Source organism: Mauremys reevesii, linkage group 9, assembly GCF_016161935.1.
Source record: "Mauremys reevesii isolate NIE-2019 linkage group 9, ASM1616193v1, whole genome shotgun sequence".
Lineage (NCBI taxonomy): Eukaryota > Metazoa > Chordata > Testudines > Geoemydidae > Mauremys > Mauremys reevesii.
Window position 1 is genome coordinate 83,902,189 of NC_052631.1, and position 18,603 is coordinate 83,920,791.

The following is an 18,603-nucleotide window of genomic DNA, read 5'->3' on the forward strand; positions in this document are numbered from 1 at the left end:
TTATGTGTGGGAAGAAGGGCAGGCAAACAGACGAAGATATGCCAGCACTTGCCACCCAAGGATTCCCATGTCAAGAGAAATCTTTGCTTACCCCATCATTCTGGTGCTTTGTTATGCCTGAGATATTTTAGTTCCGCTTAACTAAAATAATGACCAAATGGGGTCATTCTGCTGCCATGTTAGTCTACAAGTATTTAATAGTTATTCCATCTTATCTGAGATAGAAGAGGTATTGTTTAGTGTGAGGGATGGAAATGAGTAAAGAAAGATAAAATATGTAGAAACATTTCCGTACTGGGATTCTATTAGATTGGGGAATAGCCTTCTGAGACTAGTGGTGGAGCTTCACTAGAATCATTTAAAACTAGATAAGACAAAGTGCTAGAGTACAGTACATAGTGTGGGGAAACAATCTTGCATGGGTAAGGGATGGACAAGTCAACCTAACAAAGGATTTTTCCCTTTTAAAAAATATTTTCAGTAACAAAAAATTCCCAGCAAAAAGCCATATGCATCAATAAATAGAATCGTCATATTTTTGTAATTCTTCAGTACATACTATGAAAGGCAAGATTTACAAGTGTACTGTTAAGTTATATTTCCTACTAAATCTTTTTCTATCTAAATGTCAGATTCTTTAGACTAATAGTTACCAGCATGTGCCATAACACTAAATGACTCTAGACAGTTCTATCGGGTACAGGATCTACCTCGAGAGAAGGGCTTCTCAAACACAGGGCTAGGCTATGCCTAGCCGATCTAAGATGATGGGAGAGAGCTCTCCCATCGACTTAATTAATCCACCACCAACGAGGGGGAGTAGTTATGTTGGTAGGAGAAACTGAGCGAGGTGGCCTATTCACACCCCTGAGCAACATAAGTGGTAGCGTATACATAGCCCTAGTATTGTCTCAGAATGAATGAGCACAGATGAGCAACTGATGGGTACAAAAACTTATCCGTGATATGTCTCCATTATACCCATGTCTTTCCATGAACTTATTTATCCTAGAGAAGCCCAGAATCCCTAGAAAAGACAGTACATTCAACATGAGTTACTTTTCCAACTACAGGTCTTAGAACCATCATTGTCTGTGGCAGGGCTTTGGAGCGGAGCCCAGAGCTGGAGCGCGGTGTAGCTCCGGAGCAGTGGAGCTGCAGGTTTTTGCCGGGAGCGGAGCCAGAGCACAGCTTCGAAGCCCTGGTCTGTGGATTTTATAATAATAAATGGAGGTTTTCAGCATAAGTTAATTCACCCTTAGAAATGCATAAAATTTCCCTGCCCACTATAAAATATTTCATTTCAATGTAAACTATTGGTACAATTTATAAAAATACATTAATGCAAATATTAGGAAGGCTTTAAACTAGGTTCGAAGGGGGCAGGTGACCAAAGCCCACAGGAAAGTGAAAAACATGGAGACCTGGGAGAAGGGTCAGAATTTGGGGGGGGAGCATGGGCTGTTATAGCAGGGATAAAAGAGAGACAAGACAGAACTGGGGGTGGGGGGCGCAAATCAGTATCTTAGATGTCTATATACTAATGTAAGAAGTCTGGGGAACAAGCAGAAAGAGCTCGAAATACTGGTAAATAAACACAACTATGACATAGTTGACATCACAGAAACTTGGTGGGATAATACACATGACTGGAATATTGGTATAGAAGGGTACAGCTTGCTCTGGAAAGACAGGCAGGGAAAAAAGGGAGGAAGCGTTGCCTTATATATTAAAAATGTATACACTTGGACTGAGGTTGAGATGGAAATAGGAGACAGACTTGTTGAAAGTCTCTGGGTAAGGATAAAAGGGATAAAAAAACAAGGGTGATGTCATGGTAGGGGTCTACTACAGACCACGTAACCAGGAAGAAGAGGTGGATGAGGCTTTTTCTCAACAACTAGCAAAATCATCCAAAGCACAGGACTTGGTGGTGATGGGAGAACTTCAACTACTCAGACATCTGTTGGGAAAATAACACAGCAGGGCATGATTATCCAATACGTTCTTGGAATGTACTGGAGACAATTTTTTATTTCAGAAGGTCGAGAAAGCTACTAGGGGAGAGGCTGTTCTAGATTTGATTTTGACAAATAGGGAGGAACTGGTTGAGAATTTGAAAGTGGAAGGCAGCTTGGGCGAAAGTGATCATGAAATGATATCGTTCATGATTCTAAGGAATGGTAGGAAGGAGAACAGCTAAATAACGACAATGGATTTCAAGAAGGCAGACTTTACCAAACTCAGAGAGTTGGCAGGTAAGATCCCATGGAAAGCAAGTCTAAGGGGAAAACCAATCGAAGACAGTTGACAGTTTTTCAAAGAGACATTATTAAGGGCACAAGAGCAAACTATCCCATTGGGTAGAAAAGGTAGGAAGTATGGCAAGAGACCACTCTGGCTTAACCAGGAGATCTTCAATGATTTGAAACTCAAAAAAGAATCATACAAAAAGTGGAAACTAGGTCAAATGACAAAAGATGAATATAAACAAACACCACAGGTATATAAGGACAAAATTAGAAAGGCCAAGGTACAAAACGAGATCAAACTAGCTAGAGACATAAAGGGTAACAAGAAAACATTCTACAAAAACATTAGAAGCAAGAGGAAGACCAAGGACAGGGTAGGCCCGTTACTCAAGAAGGGGGGGAAAACAGTAACAGAAAATGTGGAAATGGCAGTAGTGCTTAATGACTTCTTTGTTTCAGTTTTCACCAAGAAGGTTGGTGGTAACTGAATATCTAACATAGAGAATGCCAGTGAAAATGAGGTAGGATCAGAGGCTAAAATAGGGAAAGAACAAATTAAAAATGACTTAGACAAGTTAAATGTCTTCAAGTCACCAGGTCCAGCTGAAATGCATCCTGGAACACTCAAGGAGCTGATTGAGGAGATATCTGAGCCATTAGCAATTATTTTTGAAAAGTCATAGAAGACAGAAGACTGGCACTATATTTTCCCTTTTTCAATCTATAAAAAGGGAAATAAGGACAACCCAGGGAATTACAGACCAGTAGGCTTAACTTCTGTACACGGAAAGATAATGGAGCAAATGATTAAGCAATCAATTTGCAAACATCTAAAAGATAATAAGGTGATAAGCAGCAGTCAGCATGGATTTGTCAAGAACAAATCATGTCAAAACAACCTGATAGTTTTCTTTGACAGGGTAACATGCCTCGTGCTTAGGGGGGAAGCAGTAGACATGGTATATCTTGACTTTAGTAAAACTTTTGATACTGTCTCGCATGACCTTCTCATAAACAAACTAGGGAAATGCAACCTAGATGGAAGTACTATAAGGTGGGTGCAAAACTAGTTGGAAAACCGTTCCCAGAGAATAGTTATCAGTGGTTCACAGTCATGCTGCAAGGGCATAACGAGTGGGGTTCCGCAGGAATCAGTTCTGGGTCCAGTTCTGTTCAATATCTTCATCAATAATTTAGATAATAGTATAGAGAGTACACTTTTAAAGTTTCTGGACGATACCAAGTTAGGAGGGGTTGCAAGTGCTTTGGAAGATAGAATTAAAATGCAAAACGATTTGGACAAACTGGTGAACTGGTCTGAAGTAAACAGGATGAAATTCAATAAGGACAAATGCAAAGTACTCCATTTAGGAAGGAACAATCAGTTGCACACATACAAAAGGGGAAATGACCGCCTAGGAAGATGTACCGCGGAAAGGGATCTGGGGGTCATAGTGGACCATAAGCTAAGTATGAGTCACCAGTATAACACAGTTACAAAAAAAGAAAACATCATTCTGGCATGCGTTAGCAGGAGTGTTGTAAGCAAGACATGAGAAGTAATTCTTCTGCTCTACTCTGCGCGGATTAGACCTCAACTGGAGTACTGTTCATTACTAGTTCTGGGTGCCACATTTCAGGAAAAATGTGGACAAATTGGAGAAAGTCCAGAGAAGAGCAACAAAAATGATTAAAGGTCTAGAAAACATGACCTAGGAGGGAAGATTGAAAACATTGGGCTTGTTTAGTCTGGAAAAGAGAATACAGAGGGGACATAACAGTTTTCAAGTACATAAAAGATTGTTACAAGGAGGAGGGAGAAAAATTGTTCTTAACCTCTGAGGATAGGACAAGAAGCAATGGGCTTAAATTGCAGCATGGGAGGTTTATGTTGGACACTAGGAAAACTTCCTAACTGTCAGGGTGGTTAAGCACTGGAATAAATTGCCTAGGGAGGTTGTGGAATCTCCATCATTGGAAATTTTTAAGAGCAGGTTAGATAAACACCTGTCAGGAATGGTCTAGATAATATTTAGTCTTGCTATGAGTACAGGGGACTGGACTAGATGACCTCTCGAGGTTCTTCCAGTCCTATAATTCTATGATTTTTCTGTAAACTCAAACTGGAGGTCCAAGAAAAGATCTCTCCCTCTTCCCCCCAAGTGTGAACTGCACTAACAGAGAATTAACATTTAAATTAATGGACATAATTTTCAATGGAGCAAGATTCTGACAATTAGATGGAAAGCTTCTGCTGCCCTGTAAACAACATAACAGAACAGCGTTTTCATACAGTTAGTACTCCAGATGACTGGGCTTTTTTTTTTAAATTGCAGAATACTTGTATTTAACTTTAAGAATGTCACAGATGCAAGTGATTATTCACCTTCTAGAGTCAGTGAATTTGCAAGTATAATATGGTCTCCTCCTTTAAAAAGAACCAGTTTCTAAAGCACAGGTCTCTCACTACCACACACATACATGACTGAATGAAGATACAATGGTATCAGATGAGAAGGCAAATGCCCACCCACTATCCCAGCAATCAAATGCTAGATATCATGTCCATGTCCAACAAAAGGAATTAAACAAAGTGGGATAAACTGAATTAAAAAAATCACTGACAGAAGTCAAAACCAACGTGTGATAAAAAATTACATTTAGTTCAAAATGCCTGCAGTCCATTAATACAGGTTAGCATAATTTATCTTATGTTATCCTGTAGCCAAGTTTTACGTTGTTCTATAAGTTTGTTTTACTACTGGCTAGGACAGCTCAGTTAGGGTACGTCTACACTACCTGCTGGATTGGAGGGTAGTGATCAATCCCCGATCGCTCTGCCGTCGACTCCTGTACTCCACCGTGGCGAGAGGTGGGAGCGGAGTCGACGGGGGAGCGGAGGCAGTCGACCCCGTGCCGTGAGGACGCAAGATAAGTCGACTTAAGATACGTTGACTTCAGCTACACTATTCTTGTAGCTGAAGTTGCGTATCTTAGGTCAATTCCCTCCCCCTCTCCACCCCCAAGTGTAGACCTGGCCTTAGAACAGTGGTTCCCAGGGATTCATGAAATGTTACATGGGGTTCTCAGGAAAAAATTCCCTAATGGCGGACAGAGCTGTCCCTAGGGATCCCAGGCAGCACAGGGCCAGCAGCCTGGAGCCCCGGGGACTTTCAAGAGCTATGCAGATCAAAGCAAGCATATCTATCACACTGAGGAGATTTAAACTTCAAGACTCCTTACAGGAAATGGAAAGGGAGGTGGGTATTTTTTTGCTGTTTTTAAAATTAAATTGGCAGCTAGTATTGTTTTTTAAATTATTATGAAGAACAAGTTTAAGCTTTGTTGTAACGTGCGTTGTTTGCCTGGACTGCTCAAGACCTGAATGTTGTGTAGGAGGAACTCTTTGAGTTGGCTTCTTAAATACCTTCCTGCTGTTTCACATCTGATACTCCTTGATTAAACCTAGGGGCCTTGTCTTATAACAGGCTTATTCAAAGTGATACAAGCTACAAAAGTGAGATCTTGGAAGAGTGTTGCCGTTTTCGTAATGTAATAAAATACTGTAATGATAAATAAATAGTGTGTAATAAGCATGTCATAAAAACAAATGTTATACTTCCAAGATCACTGCTTTTATACTTTATCCTCAGGTAAGGGAGAAAATCCCTGGAAATATTCATTTTTAGGAGGGGGTTCAGGAGACTTGACATTTTAGTGAAAGGGGTTTGAGGGTTGTTAAAGTTTGGGAACCACTGCCTTAGAATGTCAGCTACATGAAAAAGAGAAAAACTAAAAGAAAACGTTACTAAAAAATAGAACCAAAACATCCACCCCCAAAACAACAAGAATTTAAAATTACAGCAGTCTTTCCAAAATACTTTAATCCAGTTCAATTATTAACGGAAAGGGGAACTTGCATTTTACTTGGAGTCAGATCAATTACCTGCAACAATTCCCTGACTAGCAAGCACCATAATGGCTGTTAAGCCAATGCTGAATATAGCGCTTTGCCCAAAGTTCAGCATAGCTAAGGTAGAGGTAGTCTTCAGTGAGGCATTTTCATAGGTCTTCAAAAATCCATCATATCGCTGGGCTTCATATTTTTCATTATTGAAATACTACAAGATAGATAAAGGTAGAAAGTTGTGACATTCTCAAAATTGTACTAGAGTCAGTGTACTTTAGCTAAACAGAAGATTAATTGTAACATGTTACATCAGTCAGGGCTTCAAAAATTTATTAGCTATCTACTCGGTGGGAGATTAAACCTAATACCCAGAGATAGATCCAAAAGGTGAGGATACAGAAGCCCAATAAGCAAGACCTGGTGCAAAGACCAGAGCCCACCTGGCATCTTCACCAGACTGCTGTTCCGGGACCTAGCTCGAGTGCTTCGTCTTTTGTGTTGGTTGACCATCTTCTCTATCTGCCAGAACTTCCCTAATGCTGTGAGGATGGCAAGGTCCTCATGATTTTACTCCTCATCCAATCTCCATTGATGGGTCCTTCTCCACAGATCACTTTGCTACTTGTCTCTCTTTCTACTTATAGCTTTCCCAAGCAGTAGAAGCATGAAACTGATACAACTCTGGACAGTTTCAAGGTTGCTCACAGGAATCTGTGCCGGTCCCTTTTCACTGCTGCTATTTACTCTTTTTCATGCATATACTGTGGTTGAGGTACAGTGTTAGGAACAGTACACACATGCACTAGTATTGTCCATCTGCTGTCTCAGAAAGACACCATCAAAATGGTTTACATTCAGAAGATGATTTTTGCAACCATAAAGGATAGGAGATTTTTGTTTTGTTTTTAACAAAAGTTTAAAATTTTGCAGAAATCATCGTTTTAGGCTCAAGTACTCACTAATGAAAATTTCCCACTTGTCACTGAGGAATGGATTTGTCAATCCCTGCACATAGTTTTCACACTACCTAGTTTAGACCATTATCCATTTTAAGAGAACTATGTTTTTACAACATATTATTGGTCTGAATGTGTGACCATATGGCCTCACTTCACCTCGGCTGGAAGTGAACACCAAAAAATAACATGCCTCCCCCAAGCCAGCTTTCTGCTTCTGCAAATGCCCAAAGAACCATTTCTTGCACATCAATTTAGAAATTAGCTTGGGCATCTAGTTCTCAGATTGTGGTCCATGGACTACCAATGGTTTTCATGTCCCTTCACAGTAGTCTTCCTACCGCGGAGGCTCACTGTGCGCCCCGCGTTGGGGAATCAAAGGGCTCTGGGCTGCCCGCAGCCACGGGGAGCCCAGAGCCCTTTAAATCCCAGCCGCAGCCGGGATTCAAAAGGCTCTGAGCTGCCCGCAGCCGCGGGGAGCCCAGAGCCCTTTAAATCTCAGCCGCGGCCGGGATTCAAAGGGCTCTGGGCTGCCCGCAGAGATTCCCGGCCGCGGCTGAGATTTAAAGGGCTCAGGGCTCCCCGCTGCCACGGGCAGCCCAGAGCCCTTTGAATCCCGGCGGCGGCTGAGATTTAAAGGGCTCAGGGCTCCCCGTGGCTGCAGGCAGCCCAGAACCCTTTGAATCTCGGCCACGGCTCCAGCAGATGGGCTGGGGCTGGGATTTAAAGGGCTCGGGCTCCCCTCAGTGGCAGGAGCTCTGGGCCCTTTAAATCCCTGCCCCAGCCCTGCAAAGCTCCAGGTTCCCCCAGCCGCCAGAGCCCCGGGCCCTTTAATTTGCCTCTGAGGGCTCCCAGCCACCTCTTCAGCTGGGAGCCCCTGGCTGATTTAAAATCGAGTATCACCTCCCCACCCCCAACCTTCCTTTTTGGCCCACAGCTGTTTTGGTGGGGCGGCGCTGGGGAAGGAGGTTTTGTTTCTGCAGGGCTGGGTGGCGCTGGGGCGGGGTGTTTCCACGGGGCCGGGGGGTTTCGGCCCTCAGCTGTTTTCTTTGGAGTAATATGGCCCTCGCCGCTTTACGAGTTGTGCAGGCCTGGCATAACACATTTGAGGTCCATGCATTGGGGGATTATGACAGGACATAATCCATGCGAGGATCTCTCTTTTACAAAAGTGCTCCACAGACAGGAAAAATTGGGGAACAGCTGGAATAAGTTATTCACCAGACTTTATCATTCACAATTTAGATACTGTTTTAAGTGCAACTATCAGGAAATGGAGCTGCAGTTCCAAAAAGTGGAGGATATTGTAAGCCAAAAAATGAAGGAGAATAGGGAACAGGGGTTGATACTAAAAGTTGCTCTCTCAAACTGAACATCCCTAAACTCACTTTGAATATATAGATGTTAGTGGGTAATTATATTGTATACCATAGTGTTCAAGATGGTAAAAAGAGATTTAAAGTCTTACCTTCACAGTTTCATAATTTAACAGCGAGTCAATTGCAGCATTACCTGCATCATTATCTGCTTTGTTCATTTCTATTCTAAATTTAGTCCTGTAAAATAAAGGTTTTCACAGTCAGAAGAGTATTGGTTGCAGTGAGAAGTATAATCTTTGAATCCTGACCAGTTTTGAGGAATGCCTTACCTCCACTGTGTAACTCCTATCGTGAATGCTGTATATGCACCGAGTGTCCCCAGAGCTACAAATGCAAATGGTGCACCGCATTTATAATACTGGAGGGAAAAAATGCTAATCGTCAGTATGACTTAGTACACCAATATTATTTCAAAAGTATCACAGCATCCAAAAGTTGGGTAGGTCCCTCCCAAAACAGATTAAAAGACACAGCCCTTGCCCTGAACAGCTTATAAAATAATATCAGGCTTGATCTAACCAGGGTAACAGGAAGGGAGTTGGCAAAGGAAGGACAGATGTAACATCAATAAGATAATGAAACAACTCAGCAAGGGCTAGTGCACAAAATGGTAAGGAAGGGCTTTTAAAACTTTTTGTCTTAATAGAACAAAGTAATTAAGTGTCTTAGTTTGCAAATTTCTTGAAGGCTTTGCAAAAAAGGTGAGCCTTGATTGACAGAGTAGCGGCCTTGGAAGGATGTTCCCACTGCAACCCACTCTTAGTATGCATAGCTTTTGGAGACAGTGAGAGAGAAAGGCTGTAGAAGGCTGCGAGAGAAGCAGATGAATGGGGTATCAAGGCTGGCGTCTCTGGCAGGGTGGATAATCAAATGACAGCAAGACAGAAATTCACAACTTTCTAGGCTGAAACAGTTAATCAAATTATTTAAACAAAAATGTTTGTAAGGTGTAGAATCAAATATTCATGTAATAATCCAAGATAAGGGAAAACACATACAAAAAAATACTAGTGAAGACAAAGGGCTAAAAATTAAATTGAAAACTCATAGGTTTTTTCCTATATTCATTCAGTTTGTTTACTTTACGCATTTGACACAACTTTATGTATAGTCATTTTGCTCTTTTGACTTTGTGGGTTTTTCCATACAACAGGAGAGACAGAAAACATTTTTAAAAAATCATATAAATGTGACTGTAAAAACGACAAATTAGAAGGGTATTCAGAGGCATGTATTGTACCTAAAGTTAGCTTAAAATAAACAAGTTTAAAATAGCTACGTTTAAAACTGATAGTGTGCTCTCCTTTATGTTTTCAGTACAGTTACCTTGCAAATGCTGTGTTTATTTAGTACGTTTTGTTGCAAAAAACTTAAATGTTAGATATTATTCCCAAAAAGTGAGACATGATCCTTCCAATTTACAGGATGCCTCATGAAAAAGAAACACTTACCAGAATTCCACTCACAAGCGCCATTTCAAATACAGTGGGTCCCAGATTAAATACTAAAGCACTCAGCACAAAGCTGATACCCCTTGTTCCCCTGTCAATAGCTTTTGACAGAGCTCCTGTCTGCCTGTCCAGGTGGAAACCCAAATCCAGGTTATGCAGATGGAGAAAGACATTCTTTGCTATCCTTCTGATAGAATTTTGGGCTACTTTCCCAAATACTGCATTTCTCGCTTCATTAAATAAGGCAGCCCCAGCTCTTGACACACCATCTGAAGGAGGATAATAAAAGAATATTTTTTAAAGTCACTTATTTTACTCAACTCCAAAACTGCCCTGATAAATAAACATGACAAGTTAAGATGTTGTTCCTCCCCTGTATACGACAGCTTTTATGCAACGGGTAAATCATAGCATTTATTGCTCCAAGATTTCATGTACTTTTGGGGTTTATTCATTTTTAATTTGGCTTTTGTTTGTGTAAACCTACTGGGGTGGGTCAACTTGTTAGAGGAGGATTTATTATTGGAAATAATTTCTATAAGCAGCATTTTTTTCAGAACTGGAGTAACAGAACTAAGGCCACAGAAGGCTGGATATCAACAAAAGTAGGAAAATATAATATTAGAATAACCATCCCCAATGCTTAACCGCTAAAAAGGTCATGAGCTCTAATATTCCAAAACCTTACTGAAGAAAGTCAACACCTGTCGACAGATTAAGGAATCACACTTACAGCCAATCAGAACAGCTGTTGCCATGGTTGCAACTGTATGTGGTGCATCACTCAGGTTCAGCATGTTTCCAGACATCTGGTTGAGGTTGTCTACTGCATATTTAAACATGAAGGGAACCACTATATTCATGCCCTAAAAGCATAAAAACAGCAATTACCTAGGATGCACTAAAATGTTTATTTATAAAGTATACACATTTCCCTTGAATTAACTACAATTATTGCATTTGGTTATTAACCACTTAGTGCCAGTGGGATGGCTCTCCTGATTTCAAAAATAATATTCTCTGCATTAGGAAGTTTCAACTTCCAAGATAGAAGGGTTACTTCATGCTTCTCACTGGCTCCTTTTAAATATCAGCTTTCATCCTAACTAAATGGTTCACTGTAAAAACACTTGAATTCATTATAAAGACTCAAACAATGGCAAGACTGAGACACAATAAAGTATCAAGACTGCACAGTGTACATTTACAGTGTCATTAAGAGATGAAAGATCATTAAAGGATTTTAGCGACCACTATTGCAAGGTAAAACAGTGGAACTGGTCAGTGGAGTGAGCTACTGATAAAAAAAACTTAACTCTGGACCAGTTTCTGAGAGGTGTTAAATACCTGAAATTCCCACCGACTTCAAACAAAGTTGAGAGCTCAGCCCTTTGTCTTGTCCAACAGTAATATTACTTATTTAGATGGTGCTCTCAATTTTCAAGGTGATTTCAAAGTTTTATCTTTTTACCTAGGTTAATCTAACTATTCTCCACAGTAATGTAACATAGTTCCCTTACAATCTACAAATGCATTACGTAACATGTCAGTCTAACATGAAATATTCAAATCATAGCATATATGGTACGCTACTGAATATTCTGTAAGAGGGGGAAAACAAAGGAATTTGCTGTACACATAAGAAAGAAGAAGGCAGGTTAAGTTGATAAAGGATTTATCTTAGGAATTTTCACTTGCATACATTATGAGCTAAAACTTGAAGATTCTGTAAGGCTTAAGAAAACAAATATCCCAAATCTTGTTAATGTTCCATTATTATACCATTCATTTATACCAACTATAAAGATGTTACTGTCAACAGCCTTAATTTTATCTCCAACTGATAAAATTCTTCAGGGATTTAAATTGTTTTTAACAATGAAGGTTTCAAACTAAGATATATGAGTTTCTTAGCAACTGAACAGATGGCTTACAACTCAATATCTTTAACATACACCAGATGTTAAAATACCTTTACAATGAACTGACTTTGCATAGATGCTTTGCAACACGGGAAAAAAAAAGGCAATGAAAAACAAATTAATCTTACAGGTAGATCACCTATCAACTCTCAGTGTGTTATCTAGTTAGTATCAGAAGAGGTGATTTGTAAATGAAGTGAACCAGCCCCTCTTCAATTACAAAAATTCCAGCTCTCCACCCCAAATGCTTAGTACTATAACAGCATCTAGAGGCCTTAATCCTGATTGGGCTCCATTGTGTTAGGGACTGTACAGACTAACTAGACATCCAAGCAATGAACACTAAAGTTTTCAGTGAAAAGGGATAAAATCGCACTGCAGCACAAGTTTAAGAATAGGTTTTTATAACATGCACTAAAAACATCTGATGTTCTAAAAGTTTACAATGATAAAAATTGTTAGCAAAGAGGACAATAGAAGTTTGCCCACTGGAAGAAAATGGAGCTTTGAAGGTGCCAGTTTGAGATAGGATTCAAGGAAAATTATTTCAAGGAATTTTGTATGGGTTTTTATTTTTACTTCTAAAAAAGGAACCATAATTTGCCTAAAACTTAACTGCAAAAAAACCCTTAAAATACAGCATGATATAGATAATCCAGAGAAGAGAATATCTAGATGCATTTATATTGAGTAGCTCATAGCAAATTCTGACAGAAGGCCTGATCCTTAAGTCCTTGTTCATGATAAGCTCCTTACTCCTAGTAAGGAGTGCAGGACTGGGCGCCAAATCAGAAACTGTCACTCCCTTTCCAATAGTTTGCAATTGTGGAATTTTTCATAAAAATAAAGATGCAAACCTCAACTTGTATGCAAAAAGCCAACAATATCTCCCAAATGGCTATAGTGACTGCCTCTCCAGTAGCTGGCAGAGAAAGAATAAACAGGTCATTGTAGTTAAGATAAACTTTAGATGCACTAAAAAACAAACAAACAAAAAAAAACCCTGAGAAACTGGGAATGTGCTAAAGATTTTTGAAGCTTTAAAAATAGAAATATAGTTTTGGAATCCAAATTTCCACATATACCTTTCAGAAAAATAAAAAAATATTGTTACTCCCTTTGGAGTTACTTGTCTTGAAACTCAATTTTCTGTAGTATTTAGTTTTTAATAAGGTACAGTATTATACCATCTGTGTTACAGTGATGACCACCGCTGTAAAATGCAGGTTTTCCTGGGAGACCCTATTCAGTAAAAAAGAAATGTATTGTAATGTAGATTGCCCTGATTTGCTGCAGATTCTCACAAATCCCTCTGCAAGGATTTTACTTTTCAATGGGCTACACTTTATGATGTTTTAAAGTACACTTAAAACAATATCTGCAGTTCTATTTCTAACTAAAACAGTTTATTTCTTATACTGCAGTTCTCAACCTGCAATTGTCAACAGATTAGTATACAATTTTGCATTCTTTCAAACTAATATACAGTAATTCAACCCGACAAGACTGTTTTAATAAAATGTAAAGGTGTGCCTCAGGTTACCATTGTTCTGACTCCCTGAGGGTGAAACTTGAATAAGAATAAGGCAGCACGGTATTATATTTCATTCATAATCAACTCAGTCTATATTCACATCACCTTATTTGGGTTTTTTTTGTTTTGTTTTTAGATAAAGAAATTTGTTAATCTCACTAGGATTACACACACACACACACACACACACAGAGTGTGTCATTAAAACAGGTCTTTTCTCAGTGTGGTAAGCCAACATGAGATCATGTTCACATAATGGGAACTAAATTTCAAAACTCATCTACCCCTTTAGTAGGCTTGATTTGCTGGCACAGAATTCAAAAGCTCTAAATGAACCTGGATATTCTGTACCAAAGAGGCCTGCTATACCAGATAAACAGATGAGTTAATCTTTATATGTTCTCTGAACTTTTGCATTGCTACAAGTGCCAATGCCACCTATGGGATCGATCCCTCAGGAAAAAACTGTAGAGTCTTCCTACAGAATTCTTTTCTTGCATCACTCTCAAATAGTATACTCTTTAGAAACATCTCTTTTTAAAGAGATTGGTTATTAATTTTATTTTTATAAAGGAAAATGTACACACGTCAAGCTTTCACACAATGGTAAAACTAGTGAGAATAATTCTTATTAAAGGACTCAACCCAAGCATTCATAGAACTCTGTATATTTTTACCATACAAATTTTGAAATAAAAGCTGTGGTCCAAATTCACTGATGGTATAAGGAGGTGTGACTTCATTTGCTTCAATAAAGTCACCCCTTTTTATACTGCTGTTTAATTTGAGCCTGTAAGAACTGTACAATTAAGCACAAGTTTCAGGGTAGCAGTTAATACTCAACTAGAAAACTATAAATAAGGTTGAAATGTTTTTAAAATAAGATTGTTTTACTTTAAAGGCAGCACAGCATCATCTACAGAACAGAAAAGCATACAAAACAGAAGTCTGAGGTTTTTCGCATTAACATAAATAAATCAAAATTACTTCCTCCTAGCCAGTCCCCAGTGCATCCTGTCTTCTCTCTTGATCTTAGATTGTAAGCTCTTTAGGGCAGAGACAGTCACATTTGTATCTTGTACATTCTATTGTTCTTTTCTTAATAGATGATGATGATGGGAGAACAACTGAGATCAAGCAAGTAATTTGATAAAAACAGTCCAAGGTTCACTCTTCTTTCACATATAAGTCTATATAACTTAGACACAATGTTGGAACAGTTATTTAACTTGAAATTTCTATCTAGTTATAAATTAGCTTTGGAGCTGTCTGCAATACTAAAGAGGTCTGTAATGTTTGTGTATAAAAAGCAGAGCATAGGATACAACACACCAGATAGGGAATCAGTCAAGTCTGGTACCCAGAAAATTTTGAACACAGTCAGTACAGTGGTCAAGTGGCAGCACAAAGTGCTATGTGCAGGTGAATGAGCTTTGATCACCTATCTCTCGACAAGCTTGAAGGCCTCCTTTCCCCCACTTCTGCACTTCAATGACAACTCCGCTAGTGGTCACAAGGAGCAGAAACAGCACCAACCCTCGTAGAGGAACGGTTGCTGCGATACAGTGCTGCAAGATAGATTTAGAAACAGGGAAGGAGGACAGAAATTATGGGCTACTTGAAGCTAACTGAGGGTTTTGAAACTTCTCCTTTCCACAGCAGGGGACAGGGAATTAATGTTGAAATATATTTCACTTCAGACTTCTCAAAAAACAAACAAGATCTCCGAAGAAAGGGGTTAAGGAGACCATCTGACTCCAGGTAACAACAGCAGGTGCTCAGATACTACTATAATGGGGACCATATGCAAAACTGATTTATGAGGCAGATATAAGTAACATGCATTTGTAAGGTCCATCAGCATGCAACACCTGTTCCTTGCCCTTTTAGCCAAACCATTTCCCCCCGCCCCCAAACACGGAAAATTAACAGTCAGTAGAAATACAGATAGTGTGAAAGACTTCTCCAGCTCATGAATAATGCATATTGAGTCCATGAGCAAGAGGCCAAAAAACTGCAGATTTGACAGAGGCGACAGGATTCTTGTCAAATCCATGAGTTTAATCTGGCTCTTAAGGATACTTTATGCATCTGAGAGGGAGATAGAAGAAGGAAGAGGAAAGGGAAAGTGAAGGAGCCAAAATAAACACACAAGGCAACAGAAGACGGAACTAGGAGAGGAAATGTGTAGGAATTAATGCCGACTACATAAAACCCTTGTGCAAGGTATCCAGAATATCTAAAATGTATTATATTTTATTTATTAGGGAACTCCCACCTCTCCCTGTTGCACCCGAAGACTGAGTTTAGATGTTTTAAAGATTCAGAATATAAAACATATCGAAGTTCTACATAACAATACTTCTGAAAAAAGGCCTTATTAGCCTCAGAGCAGATCTTTGCCTGTCAGCCCCTTTTAGTCCTCCAATCAAAGAACTGCACAAATAATTATTTTTATAGTAGCATTTAATATAAGCCTTTAAAACCAAGAAATGTGAAGAGGGAAAAGAACCAAAAACAAGATAATTTTTCCAGTGACAAGCAACCCAGTCCTGAAATAGGGACAGAGATAGGCTGTAACTGTAGGCTCTTCAGTAGCCACAATGCAACCTTGCCTACTTAGTTTTGTGGTTGAGTTGCACTGAACTTGAACATTTCAAAAGGAACAAAATTGGGAAAACCCACAAGCCTCCCTGCCTTCCCACTCCAAACAACTGGCCTTTACAAAATACCCATTCTAACGATATAAGTTCTCTGGAAGCAAACAAGTTTATAGTGGACAAAGTGAAACAGGTCTACACTTAACATAATGTGAATCAGATACATCAGAGTTCTTATGCTAATAGAGTTTTGTAACAATATACACTATAATCTGTTTGATCAGAGATTAACAAATACAAGTAAGTGATCACATGAACAAACAGGACAAAGGGCTCCAAGACAGTCAAATTCAGAGGTTGCTCAATGTTTCTCTTCCCCGCCCCCCCGCCCCCTGCCCCAATACAAGGTTCAGGGAGGTTACAGATTAATTAAATGCAAATTGATTTATTTTCTGGAGGAGAAGGTGGAGTGATGTAACAGTGCTGGGGGAAAGGCAGAAGCTAAGAAACCCAGTACTACCTGAGACATCACAGTGAGAGACTATGCAGGAGCTAGTTTCGGTAGAGACAGAATATGGCAACTAGGATGAGTATTAAGAACGGGAAAGAAATTGTCCATGGAGTTTTTAAGCTGGTCCACCTACAATAAATATTCTGTTCTCATAAAACAGCATGACTGGGAACCAGTGAAACTAGATAATTAGCTTCACCGGTGACCAAAAAGCATTTCAAGAGTCTGCATGAAGTAAGAAAAATCAAATCTCAACCGGTGACTCCACGCTAAAAAACCTGCTATGAGACTTCTGTGACTGAGAATGAGAACAGGATGGTATTTTGCTTCCTTGGTGTCACAATGAAAGAATTGCTTTGGAAGCATTTGTTAACTTAAGATTTTTCTTTCCACTCAGAAGCCACTCATTCCGGGAAAAGGTGGTTGCTTGTCACTGCCACTGGCTGTTTTATTTGATCTCAGATTGCGAGAAGACAATATTCATGGAATGATTAAGGAAAAAGAATCCCAACTTAATAGGATCTCCTAGTTGAGCTGAGGCAAATACTGAGCACTTTTGTAAACTGTGCATATTGCTGTTTGTGTTAGGGGCATACGTGGACTTAAGGAGAAGGGTGAATAATACTCAACTACTGGTGACAGAGCACCCTGGGCATCAATTCATCTCACTGCATCCAAGAAACGACCTGAAACGCCTCAAGTTGAAAAGCCCCTTCTAGAAGCAGTATATCATGCTGCCATATAAGGGATCAGACTTAGGAGTGTCACACTGTACTAGGCAATGTGCAGGAGGTCAGACTAGACGATCATGGTGATCCCTTCCAGGCTTAAAGTCTATGAGATGTACTGCCCTTAGGGCTGGGAATACTTCAGATTACCTTCAAGCAGCCCACCTCTAGCTCAAATTTGAAGCACTATTATTAACAGGTTTTAAAAGGAGTCACAGCCAGTATTCCTCAGACGTCGGAAGAGCCATCATCTCAGATGTGTAAGGGGTGGGTAGGGAGATTCAGAATAACCCCCTTAACAAAAACAAAGAACATGTATGCCAGCTAAGTACCACTACATGGCCTACTCTCTTGTTCCACCTGCAGCATATCATGCCATCTGCTACTAGTATCTGTAGTTTGAGCAGGTTGTGAACACAATTTACCAAAGTTCAAAGCACAGTTTCAAATACTGTTGCATGTTATGCACTGGCATCAAAAAAAAGGGGTGGAGGGGTCTCAACTATACATGTATGCCATCCACTGCACACTGTCAGCTGTGTTATCAGTAACTTCCTGCACAACAACTGGAAAACAGAAGATCTATTGTAGAAAACATCATACTGCCATTTGAGAGAAAGAGAGTGATCGAGATCACTGGTAAGACAAAGAGCTGCAGGTCAAGATATTGCCTCTCCACTGCAGCTCAGTTAAACAAACGTATTTCTCTTCCAAGTACTCTCCTTTTATCACCTCTATGCCTCAAGTTTGTTTCTTCCACCCTCCTTTCATGTTTGCTGAATGCTGATAAGACAATCCTTAGTTCAGCCAATTTTAGCACTGAAGCTCATTTCTCAGTAAGAGCTTGTCTTGATGAGGAAATTGATCGGAATAACTCACCACATGGATACTCTTATTCTGGAACGGCTGTTGCAGAATAGCTTATTCCGGTCAATTTTCCTTGTAGACTAGCACTGAAATCGACACTTTCTGCACAGCAAAACCTTTTCTTTCTTTACTTCCATTTGCTAGAATTTAGCTTATCCCAGCTGCAACCTAATTTTAGCCTTATGTATGGTAAATAATTGCCCACAGACAGTAGGTAGCTAGTTAGAGCCACTAGTTTCACTGAAAAGATTAGAATTTGCTTCCCAACACTTAGCAGTCACAGGAGATTTATGTTTTTCTATGGCAAGAGAATCTATATATGGAGAGAATTAGCATGTGTTCCTCTGCCTTATTCCTACAAAACTACTGCCAATTTAGGACTGCACTCTCCAACAATCTGGTGGATATTTATTGTGAGGATGCTTCAAAGCCTCAAAAAGCCTAGAAGTGGGTAAAAACAAATTTACTGTGTTCTAGCACACAAATAATTCTC

The 18,603-nt window shown here is 39.6% G+C and overlaps 1 protein-coding gene across 1 annotated transcript in view; it reads right to left on the reverse strand.

Annotated features, from left to right (window-relative positions):
- ABCB7 (ATP binding cassette subfamily B member 7) overlaps positions 1 to 18,603 on the reverse strand; it is a 66,540-nt gene that overhangs the window by 18,671 nt on the left and 29,266 nt on the right. The window contains exons 5-9 of the mRNA XM_039489783.1: positions 10,682 to 10,814; positions 9,949 to 10,217; positions 8,767 to 8,855; positions 8,587 to 8,674; positions 6,199 to 6,373 (exon numbers count right to left, since the gene is read on the reverse strand). Of these exons, the coding sequence (XP_039345717.1) occupies positions 6,199 to 6,373; positions 8,587 to 8,674; positions 8,767 to 8,855; positions 9,949 to 10,217; positions 10,682 to 10,814 (754 nt within the window). The remainder of the gene's footprint in view (positions 1 to 6,198; positions 6,374 to 8,586; positions 8,675 to 8,766; positions 8,856 to 9,948; positions 10,218 to 10,681; positions 10,815 to 18,603) is intronic.